This window comes from Mytilus edulis, chromosome 9 (assembly GCF_963676685.1).
Source record: "Mytilus edulis chromosome 9, xbMytEdul2.2, whole genome shotgun sequence".
Taxonomy (NCBI): Eukaryota; Metazoa; Mollusca; class Bivalvia; order Mytilida; family Mytilidae; genus Mytilus; species Mytilus edulis.
Window position 1 is genome coordinate 80,890,659 of NC_092352.1, and position 18,782 is coordinate 80,909,440.

Sequence of the window (18,782 nt, forward strand, 5' to 3'; positions counted from 1 at the left end):
TATATAAAAAAGATGTGGTATGATTGCCAATGAGAAAACTGTCCACAAGAGACCAACATGACACAGCTAGACATTAACAACTGTGAAGTATATATAAACGGAGTGAGTTAAGCATCCTAATTGATATTTCAGAGTGTGTCTTTCTATGTTGTGATGTTATACTGTTTCAGAAAAGGGAGAAGGTTTCGTACCATTAAAACGTTTAATCCCGCTGCAAATGTTTGCACCTGTCCTAAGTCAGAAATATGATGTACAGTAGTTGTAGTCTGTTTATGTAGTTCATACTTGTTTCTCGTTTTTATATAGATTAGACCGTCGGTTTTCCCGTTTGAATGGGTTTTGTTGGGGGGGGGGGGGGCTTTGTAGATTTCTGTTCGGTGTGAGCCAGGGATCCGTGATTACCTTTACCTATAATTGTTTACTTTGATAAATTGTTACTTGGACGGAGAGATGTCTCATTGACACTCATGCCACATCTTTCTATATCTATAAAAACAATTCATTATATGCTCAGCTTAATAGGGAAGAAAAAGACACTAGTTGGTAAACAAATAGAGTTATTCCTCTTTGTACTGGCTTTCTACTTTTATGTATATATATATATAAGTTTTTAATCATATTTCTATCAGTCATTTTTAATCATTAACAATCAGTAGTATGTTAAATTACATTTGTAGTTCTAGTGAATATTTTATTAACTTTGTGCTTTGTATTGATTTATATATGCTATGTATAGGCCCTTTAAGAAATACATTTAATTTAGTCTGATTTTACTTAAACCTCAACCGTATTTATCACTGGTACGCAAACACTTGTATCGATTTGGAAGATCCAACAAGCCACAAATTTCCACATTCATCTACTATCATGTTGGTAGTATTACAAACATCGTCATTTTGACTCAACAAATTTTGTTGAAAATTGCCGTTATCGAATAACATATAGACAATTCCATTTTTGCTGTCAGCTAGAAAAACATTTCCATGATTATCCGAAGCGATAGCTTTAAACTCTGCTTTATTTTTCGTAAAAGTTTTAAGAACCTTAAAATGTTTATCAGTAAAATGAACGAAATCTCTGCAGAAAGAAATTACAAAATTCGAATTGTTTGTTTGTTTAATAGTTACATTTCTAGTAGACCATATATTATACTTGTTTTTGATAGAATCTGCAACTTCAACATTATTGAAGACACCGTCTTTCTCTGATAACTCATAAAGTCTGTCATCTTTTTCGTTTAAAACAAGCAAATTGCCATTGCTAACTACACAACAAAACTCGCAATTTTTAAATGGAACTTCGTAGCGTTTTTTATGTTTTGATTCTTTTATATCAAAAATCGAACCTTCAGACCAAATCCATATATCATTGGCAGATTTCCTAATAGTACGTTTTGGGAATCTTGAATAAGGAAGTGTATAATTATTTGTCTTGAATATTCCTTTGCAACTATAATTACAAATAGTGTCATCGGTTAATATCCAGGCATTGTCATTTTCAGCTGGAACAATGTCTTGTATATTGTTCTCAAGCTTGAATTCGAATATTTTTTTTGATGTAATCAACGATTTACATGCAAGACCTAGATCAGGCATAGACAATTGTGGGTAATTTGGCGTTGTTTCGTTATTCTTTGCTCTAGCAGTAACCTTTCCAAATATTTCTTCTATAACATCTTCAGTGACATCATTCCATTCAAAATTCAAATCGTGAGTGGGAGGGAAAACATTTGCAGATGTATCCAAGACGTTATCAAGATGTTTTCCGATGACCGGAAACTCGTTAAGGAAGTTTGCATCTGACGAATTATTAACGAAATCCTCTGTTATCATGACAAGTCCCAATAAGGACATTTTTCCTGTTTCGATTTCGCTTCTGAAAATTTTAAGTTCTTTTATATCTTCCGTCTTTATATTGTCAATAGTATCTAAGTTTTTATTTTTAATTTCTTCGACAGTACTACAAAACCGATCTTTCAAACTCGCAGCACGTTCGTTTACATCCTGTTTTAATACGAGACAGTGTTTATCATAGTTAATTTCTTTTAATCTTACAATTTCAGCAGTATTGTGTAGAAATGAAATTCTAGATTTGAAGCTAGCGATTCTGACTAACAACTTTTCCTTTTTAGTTTGAAGCAAAGAAGATAATTTTTTAAATTGATGACGCCGATGGTAATCTTCTGAACATTCGATGCACAATAAACAATTACATGGTTTACAGAAGAAGGAAAATTCCTTGCCATGGTCTTTGCATTTGTTCTTATTATTAGCTCCAGACTGATCAACCTCCTCTGATTTAAGCTTTTTCAGGGGTTCAACTGTATGATTCTTGGATGCTTTCAATTTTCCATGGTAATTTCGACAATTACTGCATAACTTGATTTTACATTCCAAACATGTTGCCATTGCAACATTTTGTTCATCACATAACTCGCATGAATCCATAACTGCATTTGGTTCCGTCAAATATTCCAATTTGAACGGATAAGGTTTAAGACCACTAACTCCATTATCCGGTAAAGATATATTTGTTTTACATAACGGACAAACTATTTTACTATCTCTCACATCAAGTTTCTGAAGGCACGGTGAGCAGAAAGTATGATAACAGTCTAAAAGTTTAGGTTCTATAAAACAAGACTTACATATTCCACACTTGGAATTACAGCCTTCCGCCATTCTTGATATTGTGCGGTTCGTTGGACAAGGAAGTTATTAAAGCTAACGCTATGTATAGAAATCAATGCATAGCAACAGCCACGCATATCAATTATAAATGTTGAATACGTAATATAATTATCGTTTATAATTTGTTTAGTAAAAGGATTATTTCTACTTATAAATCTAGCACTCTTATTGTTTAAAAATTTTGTTTGTTAAAGTATCTGACACAGTGACATATCGACATTTTCCCTAACATCATATATCGTGAATTACCGTCACCAGATATGTTGGAAATAAAGATTTCCGTACGTTCGAGATAGGTAATTTGTTTTAGTGAAAATGGGTGTTTGTATTGAGAATTTTGTAATTTCGATTGCTAGATATAGTTTGCTACATGCACAGAAAATATCTGATACAAGCGGTCTAAATGATAAAAATAAAGTAATCTGTCAACTTATCTGACTATAAATATATTTATCATATACTTAGACTAAATAACATATGATTTTTACTGTATGATAATAGCATTAAAAAAACGTAAACTCCATATTTTTCGAATTGGTGCTGAGAGGGCAGATATGAAAAGTTTATATAAATGTGTTATCGAAAGGTCCCAAATATCGTGAGCCTAAATCCATCAATTGGAAATACAACTTTAAAATTTTGATGGATTCAGTCGAGGATTATGCCAGGCAATGGGCTAAGCGCGAGAAGGAAGACGTAGACACTCTTTCCGAATGGATTAAGGCAGTGAGGTCGTTGATACAAATCAGAATTAAGAAACTGAATGGGTCCATCAATAACCATGCTACGTCAATCTTTAAAGACCCAAATGTTGCAAAACACCTATCCGACCTCCATGACAAATATGTTGTTGTCCCTGCAGATAAAGCCCCAAATAACATCGTTTTTGTGTGTAAAAGTCACTACATCAACTGCTTGATAAACGAATTAGGTATTGACAATTCACTTGGTAACTCAACATATACCCTCACGACACTTACCAAAGAGGAAATCCTGGATAATCATAGGTCTGTTCTATGTTCCTTTGGAATTTCAACCAAAGATGAAGAACTGGATCTTCCATCACTCTATTGGATACCTAAACTACATAAGTGTCCTTACAAACAACGGTATATTGCTGGGTCTTCCAAGTGCTCCACGAAACCTCTTTCTAAATTATTAACATCTATTTTATCAGCAATCAAAGACGGGCTTCAAAGTTATTGTGAAACTGCCTATTCTAGAGGTGGCGTGAATCAGATGTGGATACTTAAAAATTCAAAAGATCTTTTAGAGTACATACAATCTAACTCTCTTTCATCTTGTAACAGTATTAAAACACTTGACTTTTCTACCCTGTACACAAGTATTCCACATTCCAAACTAAAAGACACATTGAAAGAGTTGATATTACTTTGCTTCATAAAAAAGAATGGCCAACGTAGATACAAGTATCTTGTCTTAGGGAGGGATAAATCCTACTTTGTAAAGAATCACTCTGATTCAAACAAAAAATTCTCTGAAACTGATATTATCAAGATGCTTGATTTCTTGATTGACAACATATTTGTTACGTTCGGAGGACGTGTTTTTCAACAGACTGTCGGCATTCCAATGGGAACAAACTGTGCCCCTCTACTCGCCGACTTGTTTCTTTATTATTATGAGGCTGACTTCATGCAGGAACTTCTTAGGAAGAAAGATAAGAAGTTAGCAATATCCTTTAACTCTACTTTCCGCTATATAGATGATGTTCTTTCACTAAACGACAAAAACAAACTTTGCAAATATGAAATCAAAATGAAACTACAGTTGTTTGCGCCATTACCTTCAGAACAAAGGGAACCGTTAGATAGTCCAAAATACTAAAATGTGTCAAAAATCTATACTTATAGATTTTATCAACACAGTCAGACAAGAATTTAAAAAGGTATTTGGGCAGTTTTGATAATAAAAGAGTGGATGATGTAGAATGTGTGAAAAATTACAGTTTAATATCGTTTCTTAATAACAATCATTAGTTATATGATTGCCAACTGATAACAAAAATTGCCTTTGCCACTTAGTCTTCAGGGATTAAAATCGTTTATTTATAATTGTCTACAATGTAAATTACTAACAAAACCTCTATGTCTAGAATAGTCATCATTGATTCTGCATAATTAATCGAACGTTGTATGATGTGCAACACACGTTTAACAATAATGTAATGTGTGATTAAACTACAACATCTACCTACATACCTATGTTTTTTCGTTTAAGGAAAATGGTTGTGTTCTCCCAATGTGCGTCACTCGCATGTGATAACATACAGGTAGGACATTTCGTTCAAATAGCATTCCTTTGTTGGTTCCTTGACATAATAGACTTCTACAGAAGACATTTAGACCAGGGATGAATACGATTAATTGAGACTGGTCAGCTGAAATTGTTTTATTTTGGAGTGGTCCGGTTTTTTTTTAGCATAACTGAGAATTTCTATCAAGAAAAATATTTCTATTTTTGTCAATACAATATTTTTTATGATATATTTCAAAAACAAATAATCTTTTTGGGAATAATTGACGAAACTTAAATCAAATATGTGTCTTTCTCAAGTCAAACACAGGCAAAACGTAGTCTTAAATAAATAAGTTTAAAAATCTTGTGAGACTCCTGCTTTATCTCGATACATAACACATTTCAAGCTGAATTTAGCAAAATAAAATATATTTTTCGTCAATTCAGAGAGATCTTAATAAAATTTGATATATTATTGTAGTATCTTGGAAAAGGTGAACTCTTCTCTATATCAAATATATTCAATATCTAATTAGATGTGTGGATATTTCAAAATGTGTTTGAGAATTAATTGTTTTTTTTAAGTAAAAAAAAGCAGTCGATTTGGCGTTTTTCTTTGGTCAGAGATATAAGAATCGTACAAGTCTATTGCATAGTCGACAATACTGCACTGCTCAGATTGAAGATTTGTTATTTGGCATTGATCATAAAAATAAAACCAAACTGGTGTAACACATCAGAACATTCTTCATGTTCGTGTGTTTATAGGTGGGAAAAGTCAGTGGTATATCTGTTACATTTGTAAGGTATATTTACACAGAATATCATGCTGAAAATAATTCTTATTATACATGTCATACATATATTTAGTCACTACGAACAACATTACAAGTGATATAATTTCTATTAAGTTTAAAGCTAAAATTTGCACATTAATCAGTTACTCTAGAAATTTATGAATATTTTCTCTAAACCATAACAGTTTTCCGTTTTTTTTAATCAACAAATATGTGATCTTTATCCATAGTTTAAATCAAACATGTCAAAACATTAAACATATACAATATCCGTACTTATTTGTCTACAAGATAAATAAGAAATAAATTAACGTAGAGAAGAAATCTCGTTGACGATAATATCAATTTATGTAGATTTACAATATAATATATCATATCTGATAACTTTCACCACTTTTGATATTGACATTGATAAAACAACATTTTTTTCATCACGGTAATCTTCAATTTTGAAATTTTCGTTACTAATCACCGAATAAAATATATTAAAGTTACAGTCATAAACGTCAAGATACCTTGATTTACAAATCGACAGAAAGTTAAAAACCAATCTATACGACAAACAAACAAATAAATGATTAGCATTCAAGATTCCATATATTGAATTTTAATGTACCACTACCAGCTATATATGCAGCTTATGGATAAACCTCATGAAAAGATACCAGACTAAATTTTAATACGCAAAACTATTTCTGCAACAAACATTTGTGGTACTGGAAATCTACTTTTAATAACCAGTACTATTTTGTTACTTTAAATTTATTGTAATATTTAGGTAACTGTATTTTACAGTTCTTGATTTGTACTGACAATTTAAGTACTACAGATTTATTTTTATCACTATCGTTAAATTTTTACTGATAATTGCTGTACATCGATCTGATGAGTTAATCCTTTCAATTGATTTTTATAGTTTGTTCATATGTTGTACCTTTGTCATTTCGGGGTTTTATATAGCCGACTATGCGATATGGGTTTTACCCAATGTTGAAGGCCGTACGTTGATCTATAGTTGTTTGTTTCTCTGGCATTATGTCTCTTGGGGAGAGTTGTCGTATTCACCATCATACCACACCTTCTTAATTTTATATGGAAATGTTTTGCAGGGCCGTTGAAACTCTACTATAACCACCGTCATTTGATTGAAGTCCATATAACATGTAATAAATGTTTATTATGATAACAGGTAATTTTGAGATATATATGTTTTTGGTATTTCAGGTGAACGAAGCACAAACCAATCAAAGTCGATCTATTAACTCTATCGTTAATTACAAAGTCCAAAATATTTAAACTGCTATAAGAACAACTAACCCGTTTAATTTGCTATGATCTGGACTACATTACGGAAAAGTACACCCACCTCTTTTCCCACGAATTCAGATGAGCTAATCATCAATTCAAATATATCACCAGATTTTGTTTTATATATATAACATTTGTATTTTGTTTTCATTTTACCTATTTGGTCTTATATTTTCAGAAAAGTATCCCAAAAAATAGTTACCACTTTGACATCGTTAAGTTTTAACTCCAATAGTTCATTTAAAAATTATGATGTTGTACAGAAACGTAGCTATATTCCCAGAATTGACAAGAAGAGAACTGGTATATTAAGTAAAACGGAATCTGAATATCAGAATTTATTGATCAACATCTTAATACACAAAGCAAGATTGAAATCGTTTGAAAGATTTTGTCATGATGAAAAGATGAAAAGCATGATATATCAAATATCACAAGGATTAGTTGCTATTAAGGTGTGCAAAAACAATTTTGATTTTGGTTTCTCGAAAACAAAATCGATTAATATCAAATAAAGAAAAGCCTCACATGCGCATTATTCATTGATAAGAAAACACCCTAATACATTTTGATGCTCCAACCAGCCACATATATCCACATTCATCTATTATCATGTTGATTGTATTATTTACACCATAGCTTTTATTCATCAATGTTTGCTTAAAAACACGATTTTCAGATATAACATAAATCATATCACTTACGTAGTCCGCCACGAGAGTATTTCCATAGTTATCTGTGGCTAAAGATTTAAAAAGGGCATACGGCTTCTGAAATGAATCGAGAACTATGAAGTTTTTGTCAGCAAAAACAATTACATCTTTGCTAAAAGATATAACAAAGTTGAAATTTCGCAATTGCTTCATAACTATTCTTTCGCCGGTAAATGTGCTACCTTGTTGTAATATGTTGTTTGGATCTTTTAGTTCAAATTTGTTCTGAATACATGCACTTGAATATTCTGTATCTTTTAACTCGTAGAATATTTTTTCAGTTGGACTATACACAAACAGATTACCATTCCTACTGAGGCAACACAGTAATCCATTTCTAAATGGAACAGTGCAGAAACGAGAATAAATTGATTTATTATTCTTCACAACAGAATTCTCATACCAAAACAAACTCTAGATGCAGATTTATGAACAAAATGTTTAATGTCAGCATGAGTATCAATGCTCTCGTCTTTTATACCCTTACTACTATACCTACAAGCCATACCTGCAGTTAATAACCATGCATTGTCATTATTTGTTGGAATAATGTCTAGAACTTCATTCGAAACTACAAACTCGGACCGTTTTACTACTTTATGCGCAGGTAAGAGACTAAGTTCAGGTACAGGTAAATGTGGATACATTGGTTTTACCTCTTTTTCCTTTTCTGTGGCAGTTATCTCTCCAAATATTTTTTCTATAACAACTGAACTGACATCATCCCATTCATAATTCAAATTGTGAATGGACGGAAAGATATTTACGGATTTACGCAAGGTTTCATCAAGACGTTTTCCAATGACAGAAAACTCTTCAAGGAAGTGTGTATCTGATGATTGATTAACGTAATTCTCTGTTGTCATTATAAGTCCTGATAACGAAATTTTGTCAGTTTCGATTTGATTCATGTACTTGTCAAGTTTTTCTATATCTTTCTTCTTTATATCGTCAATAATATCTAAATTTTTATTTGTAAGCTCATCGACAGCACTACAAAACCGATCTTTCAAATTGGTGGCACGTTCTTTCACATTGTGTTTCAGAACGAGACAGTGTTTGTTATAGTTATCTTCTTTTAGTTTAACCATTTCAGCAGTATTTTGTAGAAACGATATTCTGGCTTTGAAACTAGCGATTCGGACTAACAACATTTCCTTTTTATTTTGAAGTATTGAAGATAAGTTTTCAACTTGATGACAAGGATGAATTTCTTCTGAACAATCAAAACACAATAAAGTATTACACGGTCTACAGAATAAGGTAAGTTCCTTGCTATGCTCTTTACATTTTGTCTTGACAGTTGCTTCAGTTTGATCTAGTTTCTCTGATTTAAGAATTTTCAACGACCGAATCACATGATTCTTTGATGTTTTCAATTTTCCGTGATAATCGCGACAATTGCTGCATAAATTGGTTTTGCAGTCCAAACATTTTGACACCGCAAAGTTTTGATCATCGCATAAGTCGCATGCATCCATAACCTCATTGTTTACTTTCACATATTTTAATTTATATGGATAAGGTTTTAGACCACTTACTCCTTCGTCTGGTAAAGAAATGGTTGTCTTACATAATGGACAGATTATCTTATTGTCTTTGATATCCAGTTTCTGAAGACATGGCAAACAGAAAGTGTGATAACAATTTAAAAGTTTAGGTTCTGTGAAAACAAAAGACAAACATATTCCACATTTCGAATCACATCCTTCCGCCATGTTCGATATTATAAAATACGTCCGACAAGGAAGTATAAGGGCTCACGTCATCATGTGTTTAAAGTTCAATGCCAATAACAACCATTTAGATTTGAAGTGTAATGTTGAAAACGTGATACAAGTATCGTCTTATTAACAATCAATAATATATTAATCAATGTTGAAGTATTTTATTGATGTTTGTTTAGTAAAATTTATTAGATCTTCTTCTTTAAAACTTATACTTGTTTTTTAAACTTTGTCTTATCAGTACATTTGAAAAAGTTTTGAGCGCAAACCAAACCTACACAGTTTTTGATATTACTGCCCTAAATCAAAATATAAGATAGATTGCAGACTTGTTAATATGACAACTATCATGTAGTTTGTACCCGCTACAAGTCAGAAACCTGTATTTCATTGGTTTTCTTTGATCGAAGTTTATCATATTTGTTGAATTTGTTTTAAAATTTGTTTGATTTTTTTAAATTGTTTTGTTTCATAAATTAACCCAGGCATAGACTACCTTAGATGTATTTGGCACAACTTTTTGGAATTTTGGATCCTCAATGCTCTTCAACTTTGTACTTGTTTGGCTTTATAAATATTTTGATATGAGCGTCACTGATGAGTCTGATGTAGACGAAACGCGCGTCTGGCGTACTAAATTATAATCCTGGTACCTTTGATAACTATTAACCCATTAGGTGTCTTGTTTGAATGGTTTTACATTCATTTGTGTCATGTCTTGACATTTTATAGTTAACTTCATAATATGGGTTTTGTTTTATTGTTGAAGGTCCTACATTGACATTAAGACATTGCAGTCATAAAAATTCCGAGCACGACAATAAAATTTAAAAACACAAAAAATACTGGACTCCGAGGAAAATTCAAAACGGAAAATCCCTAATGAAAGGCAAAATCAAAAGCTCATACACATCAAACGAATAGATTACAACTGTTAAATTCCTTGGTACAGACATTTTCTTATGTAGAAAATGGTGGATGAAACCTGGATTTATAGTTAGCTTAACCTCTCACATCAAATTCCATTATATTAATAACGATGTATGAACAAAATAAACAGACATAATAAAGTGTAAACTTTTATGAACGAGAACCAAGGGGTCTGGTAAACAATTTCCCGAAGGCAACAATAACATTTCTTTTTATCTTGGTATATCTGAAAAAAAGTAAAGGAATGGCTAAGATCTGTTCTTCAACTTTGTACAATATTTTGCATTTAATCTTTTTTGATCAGCGTCACTGATGGATTTTACATAGGCAAACCCGCTCGTCTGTCGTACAAAATTATAAAACTGGTATCTCTAATGAGTTTTTGCTTATATTCTTTGGCTGTTCATGTTTCATTTCCGGCAATGAAATTATTTATTCATTTCTGTTTATTTTATATAGTGTTCGTTCTATCTATGACTACATACCCGACTAAATATCACAAGAGTGCACACGCTGAAATGTCTTGCACTCTTTACTAATCATTGATATTATGTTGATAATCCTAAATATAAAACTTTATTACGACTGTTTTATAAACTTAAGGTGGTACCCAACACTTTCACTAAAATTAATTTGGCTCGTTTAAGTTTCATAAAATTTTGACAAAGTATTTACTTTTACCCTTTGACAAAAATATGAAAATTTCAAAAAATTGAACCAACCAATTTATCAGAAAAGTTACACTGGTTATATAGCAGTTTGACAAACACCAATTTTGATCATTGAGAATCTTAATATTCCCTTAACAACACAACGTAATTAAAACGTTTAGCTGATTTTACAGAGTTATCTCCCTGTAGTGTTATGTACCACCTTAACATTAACCAAGATGACTAAACATTGACCAGTGAACCATTAAAATGAGATCAAGGTCAGATGAACCATGCAACGCAGACATTAATACAATTCTTCCATACAACAAATATAGTTGACCTATTGCTTATACATTGTAGTTTAAGGAAAATAGACCAAAACACAAAAACTTAACACTGAGCAATGAACCGTGAAAATGAGATCAATGTCAAATAAAACCTACGCGACTGACGTATAGATCATAAAATATTTCCATACACCAAATATAGTTGACCTATGGCAAATAGTTTTAGATAAATAGACCAAAACACAAAAACTTAACTATAACAACTGAACCATGAAAATGAGGTCAAGGTCAAATGACACCTGCCAGTTGGACATGTACACCTTACAGCAAATACATCGTATACCGAATATACTAGACCTTTTGCTTATTGTATCTGAGATATGGACTTGACCACCAAAACTTAACCTTGTTCACTGATCCATGAAATGAGGTCGAGGTCGAGTGAAAACTGTCTGATGGGCATGAGGACCTTGCAAGGTACGCACATACCAAATATAATTATCCTATTACTTATAATCAGAGAGAATTTAACATTACAAACAAAACTTAACTTTTTTTTTCAAGTGGTCACTGAACCATGAAAATGAGGTCAAGGACATTAGACATACGTCGTAACATGAGGCATCTATATACAAAGTATGAAGCATCCAGGTCTTCCACTTTCTAAAATATAAAGCTTTTAAGAAGTTAGCTAACGCCGGCGACGGCGCCGGATCACTATCCCTATGTCGAGCTATCTGCAACAAAAGTTGCAGGCTCGACAAAAAACTAAGACTTCTAATAATTAAAAGTCTTAAATATTGTATCTTTTTTATTTAGTTTTTTTTTATTACAACGCACTTCTATATAATCTTTCGTCCCTCTTCTATATAAATTAATGGTACATAAAATATAAATAAGCTTTATTATTTGGACGGAATTAAATCTAGGACTTGGTTTTGAAACTACTTGTACCGTGTAACATTTCGGCCACCTAAGTTTACCGAACGTACTGCATTAACGTCATATTTGCATAACCTATGTTTTAACTTATGTAGGTCGAGGTCGAGGTCGAGTCTTATGTAGACGAAACGCGCGTCTGGCGTACTAAGTTATAATCCTGGTACCTTTGATAACTAATTAAATAAGTTCAGAGAAGATTAATGTTTGTCAATTCGTCACAATCCGTATTTAATCATAACAAATCGATGAATCATTATAACCCTTTGTTATATCTGTGCTCTCTCTTCTACCTATCAATCAGACAAAATATAATCAGTAAACAGTTCTCCTAAAAAAAAACTAAACGGTTGGATGTAAATGTCTGTTCAAAATCTAAGTCTAATTTGAATTGTAGAGCAGTTTCCATATGTCTTTAAGTTAATTTTCATATCTGCGCATGCCTTTAACTCTTTTATATTCATAAAATCACAAAACCAAATAAAATTTTCGTGTTGGCAAATTTTGTTTCGTGCACAACGGTTATGGTTAAGACAATATACCTTTTTTATGATTAGCAATACAAATTTCTGTTTTAACGATTTGCCTAAAATAAATGTAAGGATCCAATAACAAGCAACAAAAACAAATTCAGAAGATTCCCCCCTCCCCTGGAAACTAGTTAACAGACTATCTTGTATTTATTATAAACCACGTAATGCAACAGCTTTATAACATCTTAGATTTCTGTTATATTTATATTCGATACTATATTGGATAATATTTTGAAAGCAGTTAAAACGCTTCTTAAGCTTACAATCCTTCTTTCAAACTGCTTTAAGGTGACTTTAATTGGTGCTATATCATTGCGTTCATTTCTTGTATGATATGAAGTAAACATAATCAATAAAAGTTGCTATCATAAAATCGAGCACACCGATGATAATTTATGATTCGAGTTGTCCACAGCTTTCCTGGTGAGTAATTGATAATGTTTACTTTTGCCCGGTTTACGTCTTCCTTTCTTTTTGCTTTGCGGAGCTCTCATTGGTGACACCTGAAGTGAAAAGTATATTAATAATTTTGATCTATCATATGACCTGTCCAGATTCAGAAATTAATTCTTCTTTAATTTAAACACGTTAAATGGAGAGCGCTATATACTTCATATTTGAATTTTTCAAATATAAAAACGCTAAAATTCCTCAAACAATTCAATGAATGTAGATGCACAAATTCAACATATTTGTCGATATTTCTGTGAATTTTCAGGGATCAGGATTGAACACAGCAGTAGATGGAACATAACACTAAACAAGTCCCCGCTATCATAACTTTTTTCTGGACAGTTTGTGTACAAAACTTTCATTAAGACCCCGTTCCTTTCCAAACATTTATTGAAGGTGAAATCAGTACACCGTTATATTATAGACACATCAGACTGTACTGGTTACCTGCACTCTGGATACACAAATCAAGGTACTTCATATCGGATAATTTTAGAAACCATTTTCATATAATTATTTTTTTTTAGTTTAAAAGTTTCAGTCAAAATGTGTTATCACTGGTCCTTAACATTTCATTTTTTACTTCAAATACATATACGAAGGGAATACTTTGTTTTGAATATGTGCTTCTGTCTATCTGTTTGTTCACATATTTAAAGTCTCTCAAAATAATTTTGCAAATAAGTCCGCTAAAACCGGTGATTATGGGCCGTATTAGACTTGCAGTTAGGTGGCAGTTTTATTTGCTCTGTGTTGATGGTCTTGCTGTGACGTGAAACGAAGAACAGCAGCAAAAGAGCTGTAACTTTTAAATTTTGTGATTTTTGTGTATTTATTGATTTTGTCTTATGGATAGATCCCCCTTTATCTTTTTTGTTTGTATAAAATTCCTAAGTCGAAAGAATTTAAAAGAAATTGTCGAATAATTTTTATAACAAAAGGTGCACAACTTCAACATAAATAGACTTCTGTGAGATCTGTGTTGAAAAATGTAGGAGTGGTTGATTTCACAAATTAGATATCCACTTTTAACCACCCCTCAACCCCCTCTCATGTTTGCTAACTGGATAGCATAGTAATACTTAGACATTTTTTAGATTACGTTTACAGTACAGTATATTGAGTGAGATTTAAGTGATAATGTGCAAGACATTAACAACACAAGTCATGTATGAAGTTACCGTCCTTATGCTGAAGCCAGTAATATAAACAGAAAATAAAACAGCCGTGAAATGGATAAGCAATAAATTTAAATTTGATACATTTCCGCAAAAACTACAAAAAGATTGTAACATGCTGGTATTATCGCTAATTACCTGAAATTACTTAAGGGGGTTGGGACTATTCGACTGCGCATAATTTCATGCATGAATTACCATGCACACGAAAAGTTTGTGTCGTAAATTCACTATTATGTTTTTAATATTTTGATTGAATAAAAACGTTAAATAATGGTATTTTTGTCAATTAAAAAATATTATCGTTATCATGTGTATCTGCAAAAGGCTCAAAATGACATTTCACCTAATTTCACCATTTCACCTCCAAATTTTGGGTTTTAATGCAAAATATTTTTTTTCTTTATCGGTGTACAGTTTTCGCAGACAGTTTTCTTGATATTCCGATAAAAATATGTCAACACCTCTATTTTCCCTATTACTTCATAAAAAATGGTCCCTTTTACATACCTGTTTAAAAGTAATATTTTGAGCTTAAATAATCCAGGACCCCCTGTTTTTTTCGACCAATTTGATTCCCTCACTGCAAAGATTAAAATAACAAAAAATACGGCACTTCTGACAGAACCTCGAATAGGCCCGAGCCACCTTAACTATCAATGAAAATAATAAGGTAATAGACAAATCAATGCTATACAATTTGAATACTAGCACTTTTTATAAATACATAAGAGCTTACCTTAACAATTTCTGGTACACTGGACACAGAGTCGATTCTTTTCCTTGCAGGAAGTCGTTGTACAGGATATTCTAATGCAAGTCGATGCTGTCTGGTCTTAACATTGATAGGTAATACTTTTGTTATTTCTGGAATACGGAATAATATTTAGAAAACATTCATTTTCGTGGAACAAAACAGTCAAAAAAGATATACAAAGAGAGGCAACCAGCAATAGTCAGAAGCGTGTTGAAACGAAAATAATTTCAATATCATCAAAATTAGTGGTTGGAAAAAGTATTCCTGTATTTCAATAGAGATACATAGTCATATAATAAATAATCATAAGACAAACGTATGTAAAATGTTACATATTGTTCACAGTTTAGTTATTGTAACATAGAGAGCAGTTGCTTCATAGTTGTTACCCAATCGTTTGGAGTGTTTGAGCTTGGAGTTTGCCAACTTTTCGTTTTGAATTTTCCTTCAAGTTCTGTATTTCTATTATTTTTCTTTTTATATGAAAAAAAAATATCATTTGCCATTAAAAAACTATAAGAATAAGAAAATCATAAATAAATTATTATAAACAAGTTGGAACAATACAAAATTATGGATTCATTTATTTTTCGAGGGTACCAATAAGGATTGAAAAAAAGTGTATTTTCGTGGACATTTAAAAGCGAGATATTTCCAAAGTCTACATACATGAATAGAAAATATGAAATTCGTTGAACATTTATATTCGAAGTTTACATGCATCCACAACATTCTTGCAATCTAGTATTATGCCACAATCTTAAAAGACAAAACTAGAATAAATGTATATGCCTATACATGTTTTCCTTTTCTGCCAAGTTGAAAATGAGTCAAATCGTTCGTTTTGTCTATAAATACATTCTTTCTTACCTGGATCCCATGGTGGATTACCTTCCACTGAAGGACTATTATGTAGACAAAGTAATGGCGAGTATTTGTTCTTCTCTAACTGTACTACCATTCGGGAGGCGTCTTCAGACATTGAGAAGTTGATAACTGGGCAGTGCATATCAATCATAGTTATCTGTTGTCCATATTGTAAACTCCACAATCTGATTGTGCTGTCCATAGAGGCTGAAACACAATAAACGAACATCATATAAGTGCTCCGGAAAGGATAGAAGATTGTAAATAATGTACTCAAACACTTGTTTTCCTGCGAGTAGTCAGCCGCGAGAAAAAAAACCACTCATAATTTTTTGAAAATAAAACACAAGCTGAAACATCTTTTCTATTTCACAATTGGTTACTTTAATTAAGTATAATAATACAGATAATACTACTTTACTTTTTCTTTGTCTAATACAACAGTGTTTGTCAAAAATCAACAATCGAAATTTGTTTTATCTAATTTATTTTGCCAATATAACTGTTTAAGGTATGTCATACAAATTCAAGTTAACTTTCAGTAAATGTAAACATGGTAAATGTGACTGTCGTCAGTACATAAGTTTTACCATGACCAATTTGATGTGTCTCATCATGCTAGCTACATATCATTCGCAATACTACATCTTTAGATTACAGTATAGTCGTTTGATCTGTTATTTTACCGATTTGTTCTATTCTAGATTGTGATGTTTAGTCTATGGCATGGATGGTGATGCATACATAACAGGAGACGATTGCCCTATAGATGCATCTGGTATCTGATATTTGAACATTAACTTGTAAATAAACTCATCATAGATACCAGAATTGAAATATTTTATTTACGCCAGACGAACGTTTCGTTTACAAAAGACTCATCAGTGACGATCGAAAATGTTAAAAAACCAATAAAGTACGAAGTTGAAGAGCAATGAGGATCAAACATTCCTAAAAGTTTTTCCAGATACAGCTAAGTTATCTATTCCTGAAACTACTGTATCAGAAATTTCTGCCCATTCCCAACACTTATTGTTTTTCAATTCATCCTAACCTGAAATAATCAATTTTCCTTTATTTGTCAATTTGACAACTGTGATACCATTGGTATGGCCGATAAGTTGATATTTAACGACCCCAGTGTGGACGCACCATGCAGTTAGTTGTCCATTCTTGCAACCGGAAACAACATGTTCGTTATCATCACCAATGGCAACAGTACAAACGATAACAGTGTGCTCGACTAAAACCTGTAATTGTACACATATGTATAAGTAATGTTAATGAATCGCTTAAACTAGGAATGGAATTAAAACAAATAAGTAGAATTGTTTTATCAATGGCTTATTACATGTATAACAAACTCAAAGGTAAACAGTTCTCTGGTGAACACAATTGGGTCTGTTAGGGGTTAAACCTGCAACAAGAGTTACTTGTTTGGTTAAAAGAACAAGTTGTTTACATATATAACAGATACTTCAATATCATTTAAACCTTGCATAGGTTGTTTGTTTAAACTAATTCTTATAGATCTCATAGTAATCATAAGTAGGGTGCTTGTATATTTTCAATTTTTCAGCATATCAACTATAGAAGTGTTTCTATTAGTTTCTATTAGTTTAATATATACCAATGAAAGTGAATGTTTTGTTTGTGATACTCAATAACGAGACATTAAAAACATATTGATTCTCAGTTTGATTGAATTTAAGATTATGTGATAATTAACATATACATCTACACTCATCACAATAAAGACATCTATTAAAATATGATAATGTAAGTTATAACATGATTCGCAATATCATGTCGATTTTTTCACATACATACAATTGTGAACTTTTAGCGCAATATTGTAGTTGTTGAATTATACAAAAGATGGACGCAACTCATTTTGATTCTAAAGCAAAAAAAGCTTATATATTACAGCAGATGACAATATGAGAAAAACTGCAGGTGTGTAAATACAAATCATTTTAGAGGGGCGTGTCCTATAACTGTAAAACCAAATTAATTCTGAAATTATTTTTTGAAAGTCTATGACAATATAAGGAGCCTATTTGTACCAGTAACCAGTAAACATTTCTATTGGAGAATAATATAAGATTGAACATACCTGAATCAGTTTTCCGTTAAACATTTCCCATATTTTGAGCGTTTTGTCGGCTGACCCTGTTACCATATACTTATCATCAACGGAACAGGCAAGACAAGTAACATGTTCAGCATGGTTAATGTATGCAACTATTGACTCATCTTCCAACGCTACAACCTTCACACTGTAAAGGTTTTTATTACTTTATATTTTAGTTTGTTATAATAGACATTTCAATTATTAAAGTTATAAGATACTCAGAATTCATAAATCTGATTAAAGCATTTCTTACAGGACTATTAAAAAAAAGGCGATTGATTTTTCTGGCGCACTCCATACCGGTACATATTTGGGTATGCATTTTTGAAATAAAAGTACTAATAAAGAGTAGCGTTGTCGGAAAATACGCGAAGTACAAACATTACGCTATGGTAACGTTGTTACAATAACGCTATACTGTGTGACGTTATATTATATGCATTAGCTTTCACGACGATTAAACGTATAGACAACACAACGCATGATTTATTAAGATTCTTCAACATTTAATGGTGCCGTAACCTTTTGATATATATGGATTCAAGGCTGAAGTCAGT

General features: G+C 31.8%; 3 protein-coding genes across 3 annotated transcripts in view; all 3 read right to left on the reverse strand.

Moving 5' to 3' along the window:
• Positions 1 to 794: 794 nt before the first annotated feature.
• LOC139490208 (transcription intermediary factor 1-beta-like) lies at positions 795 to 2,681 on the reverse strand. The gene has a single exon (XM_071277057.1). It carries the CDS (start codon positions 2,679 to 2,681, stop codon positions 795 to 797), a length of 1,887 nt encoding a protein of 628 aa, XP_071133158.1.
• A 4,902-nt stretch (positions 2,682 to 7,583) lies between these two features.
• LOC139490459 (E3 ubiquitin-protein ligase TRIM45-like) lies at positions 7,584 to 9,498 on the reverse strand. The gene has a single exon (XM_071277242.1). It carries the CDS (start codon positions 9,483 to 9,485, stop codon positions 8,151 to 8,153), a length of 1,335 nt encoding a protein of 444 aa, XP_071133343.1. The 5' UTR covers positions 9,486 to 9,498; the 3' UTR covers positions 7,584 to 8,150.
• Positions 9,499 to 12,229: 2,731 nt separating this feature from the next.
• LOC139489165 (protein qui-1-like) overlaps positions 12,230 to 18,782 on the reverse strand; it is a 40,895-nt gene continuing 34,342 nt past the window's right edge. Inside the window, exons 19-24 of the mRNA XM_071275331.1 lie at positions 18,208 to 18,370; positions 17,146 to 17,341; positions 16,095 to 16,298; positions 15,207 to 15,334; positions 12,471 to 13,339; positions 12,230 to 12,381 (exon numbers count right to left, since the gene is read on the reverse strand). Coding sequence (XP_071131432.1) covers positions 13,202 to 13,339; positions 15,207 to 15,334; positions 16,095 to 16,298; positions 17,146 to 17,341; positions 18,208 to 18,370 — 829 coding nt within the window. The 3' untranslated portion in view covers positions 12,230 to 12,381; positions 12,471 to 13,201. The remainder of the gene's footprint in view (positions 12,382 to 12,470; positions 13,340 to 15,206; positions 15,335 to 16,094; positions 16,299 to 17,145; positions 17,342 to 18,207; positions 18,371 to 18,782) is intronic.

Excerpts from the sequence above, each read along its gene's own strand:
- LOC139490208 (XM_071277057.1), bottom strand. The coding sequence starts at position 2,681 with ATGGCGGAAGGCTGTAATTCCAAGTGTGGAATATGTAAGTCTTGTTTT.
- LOC139490459 (XM_071277242.1), bottom strand. The coding sequence starts at position 9,485 with ATGGCGGAAGGATGTGATTCGAAATGTGGAATATGTTTGTCTTTTGTT.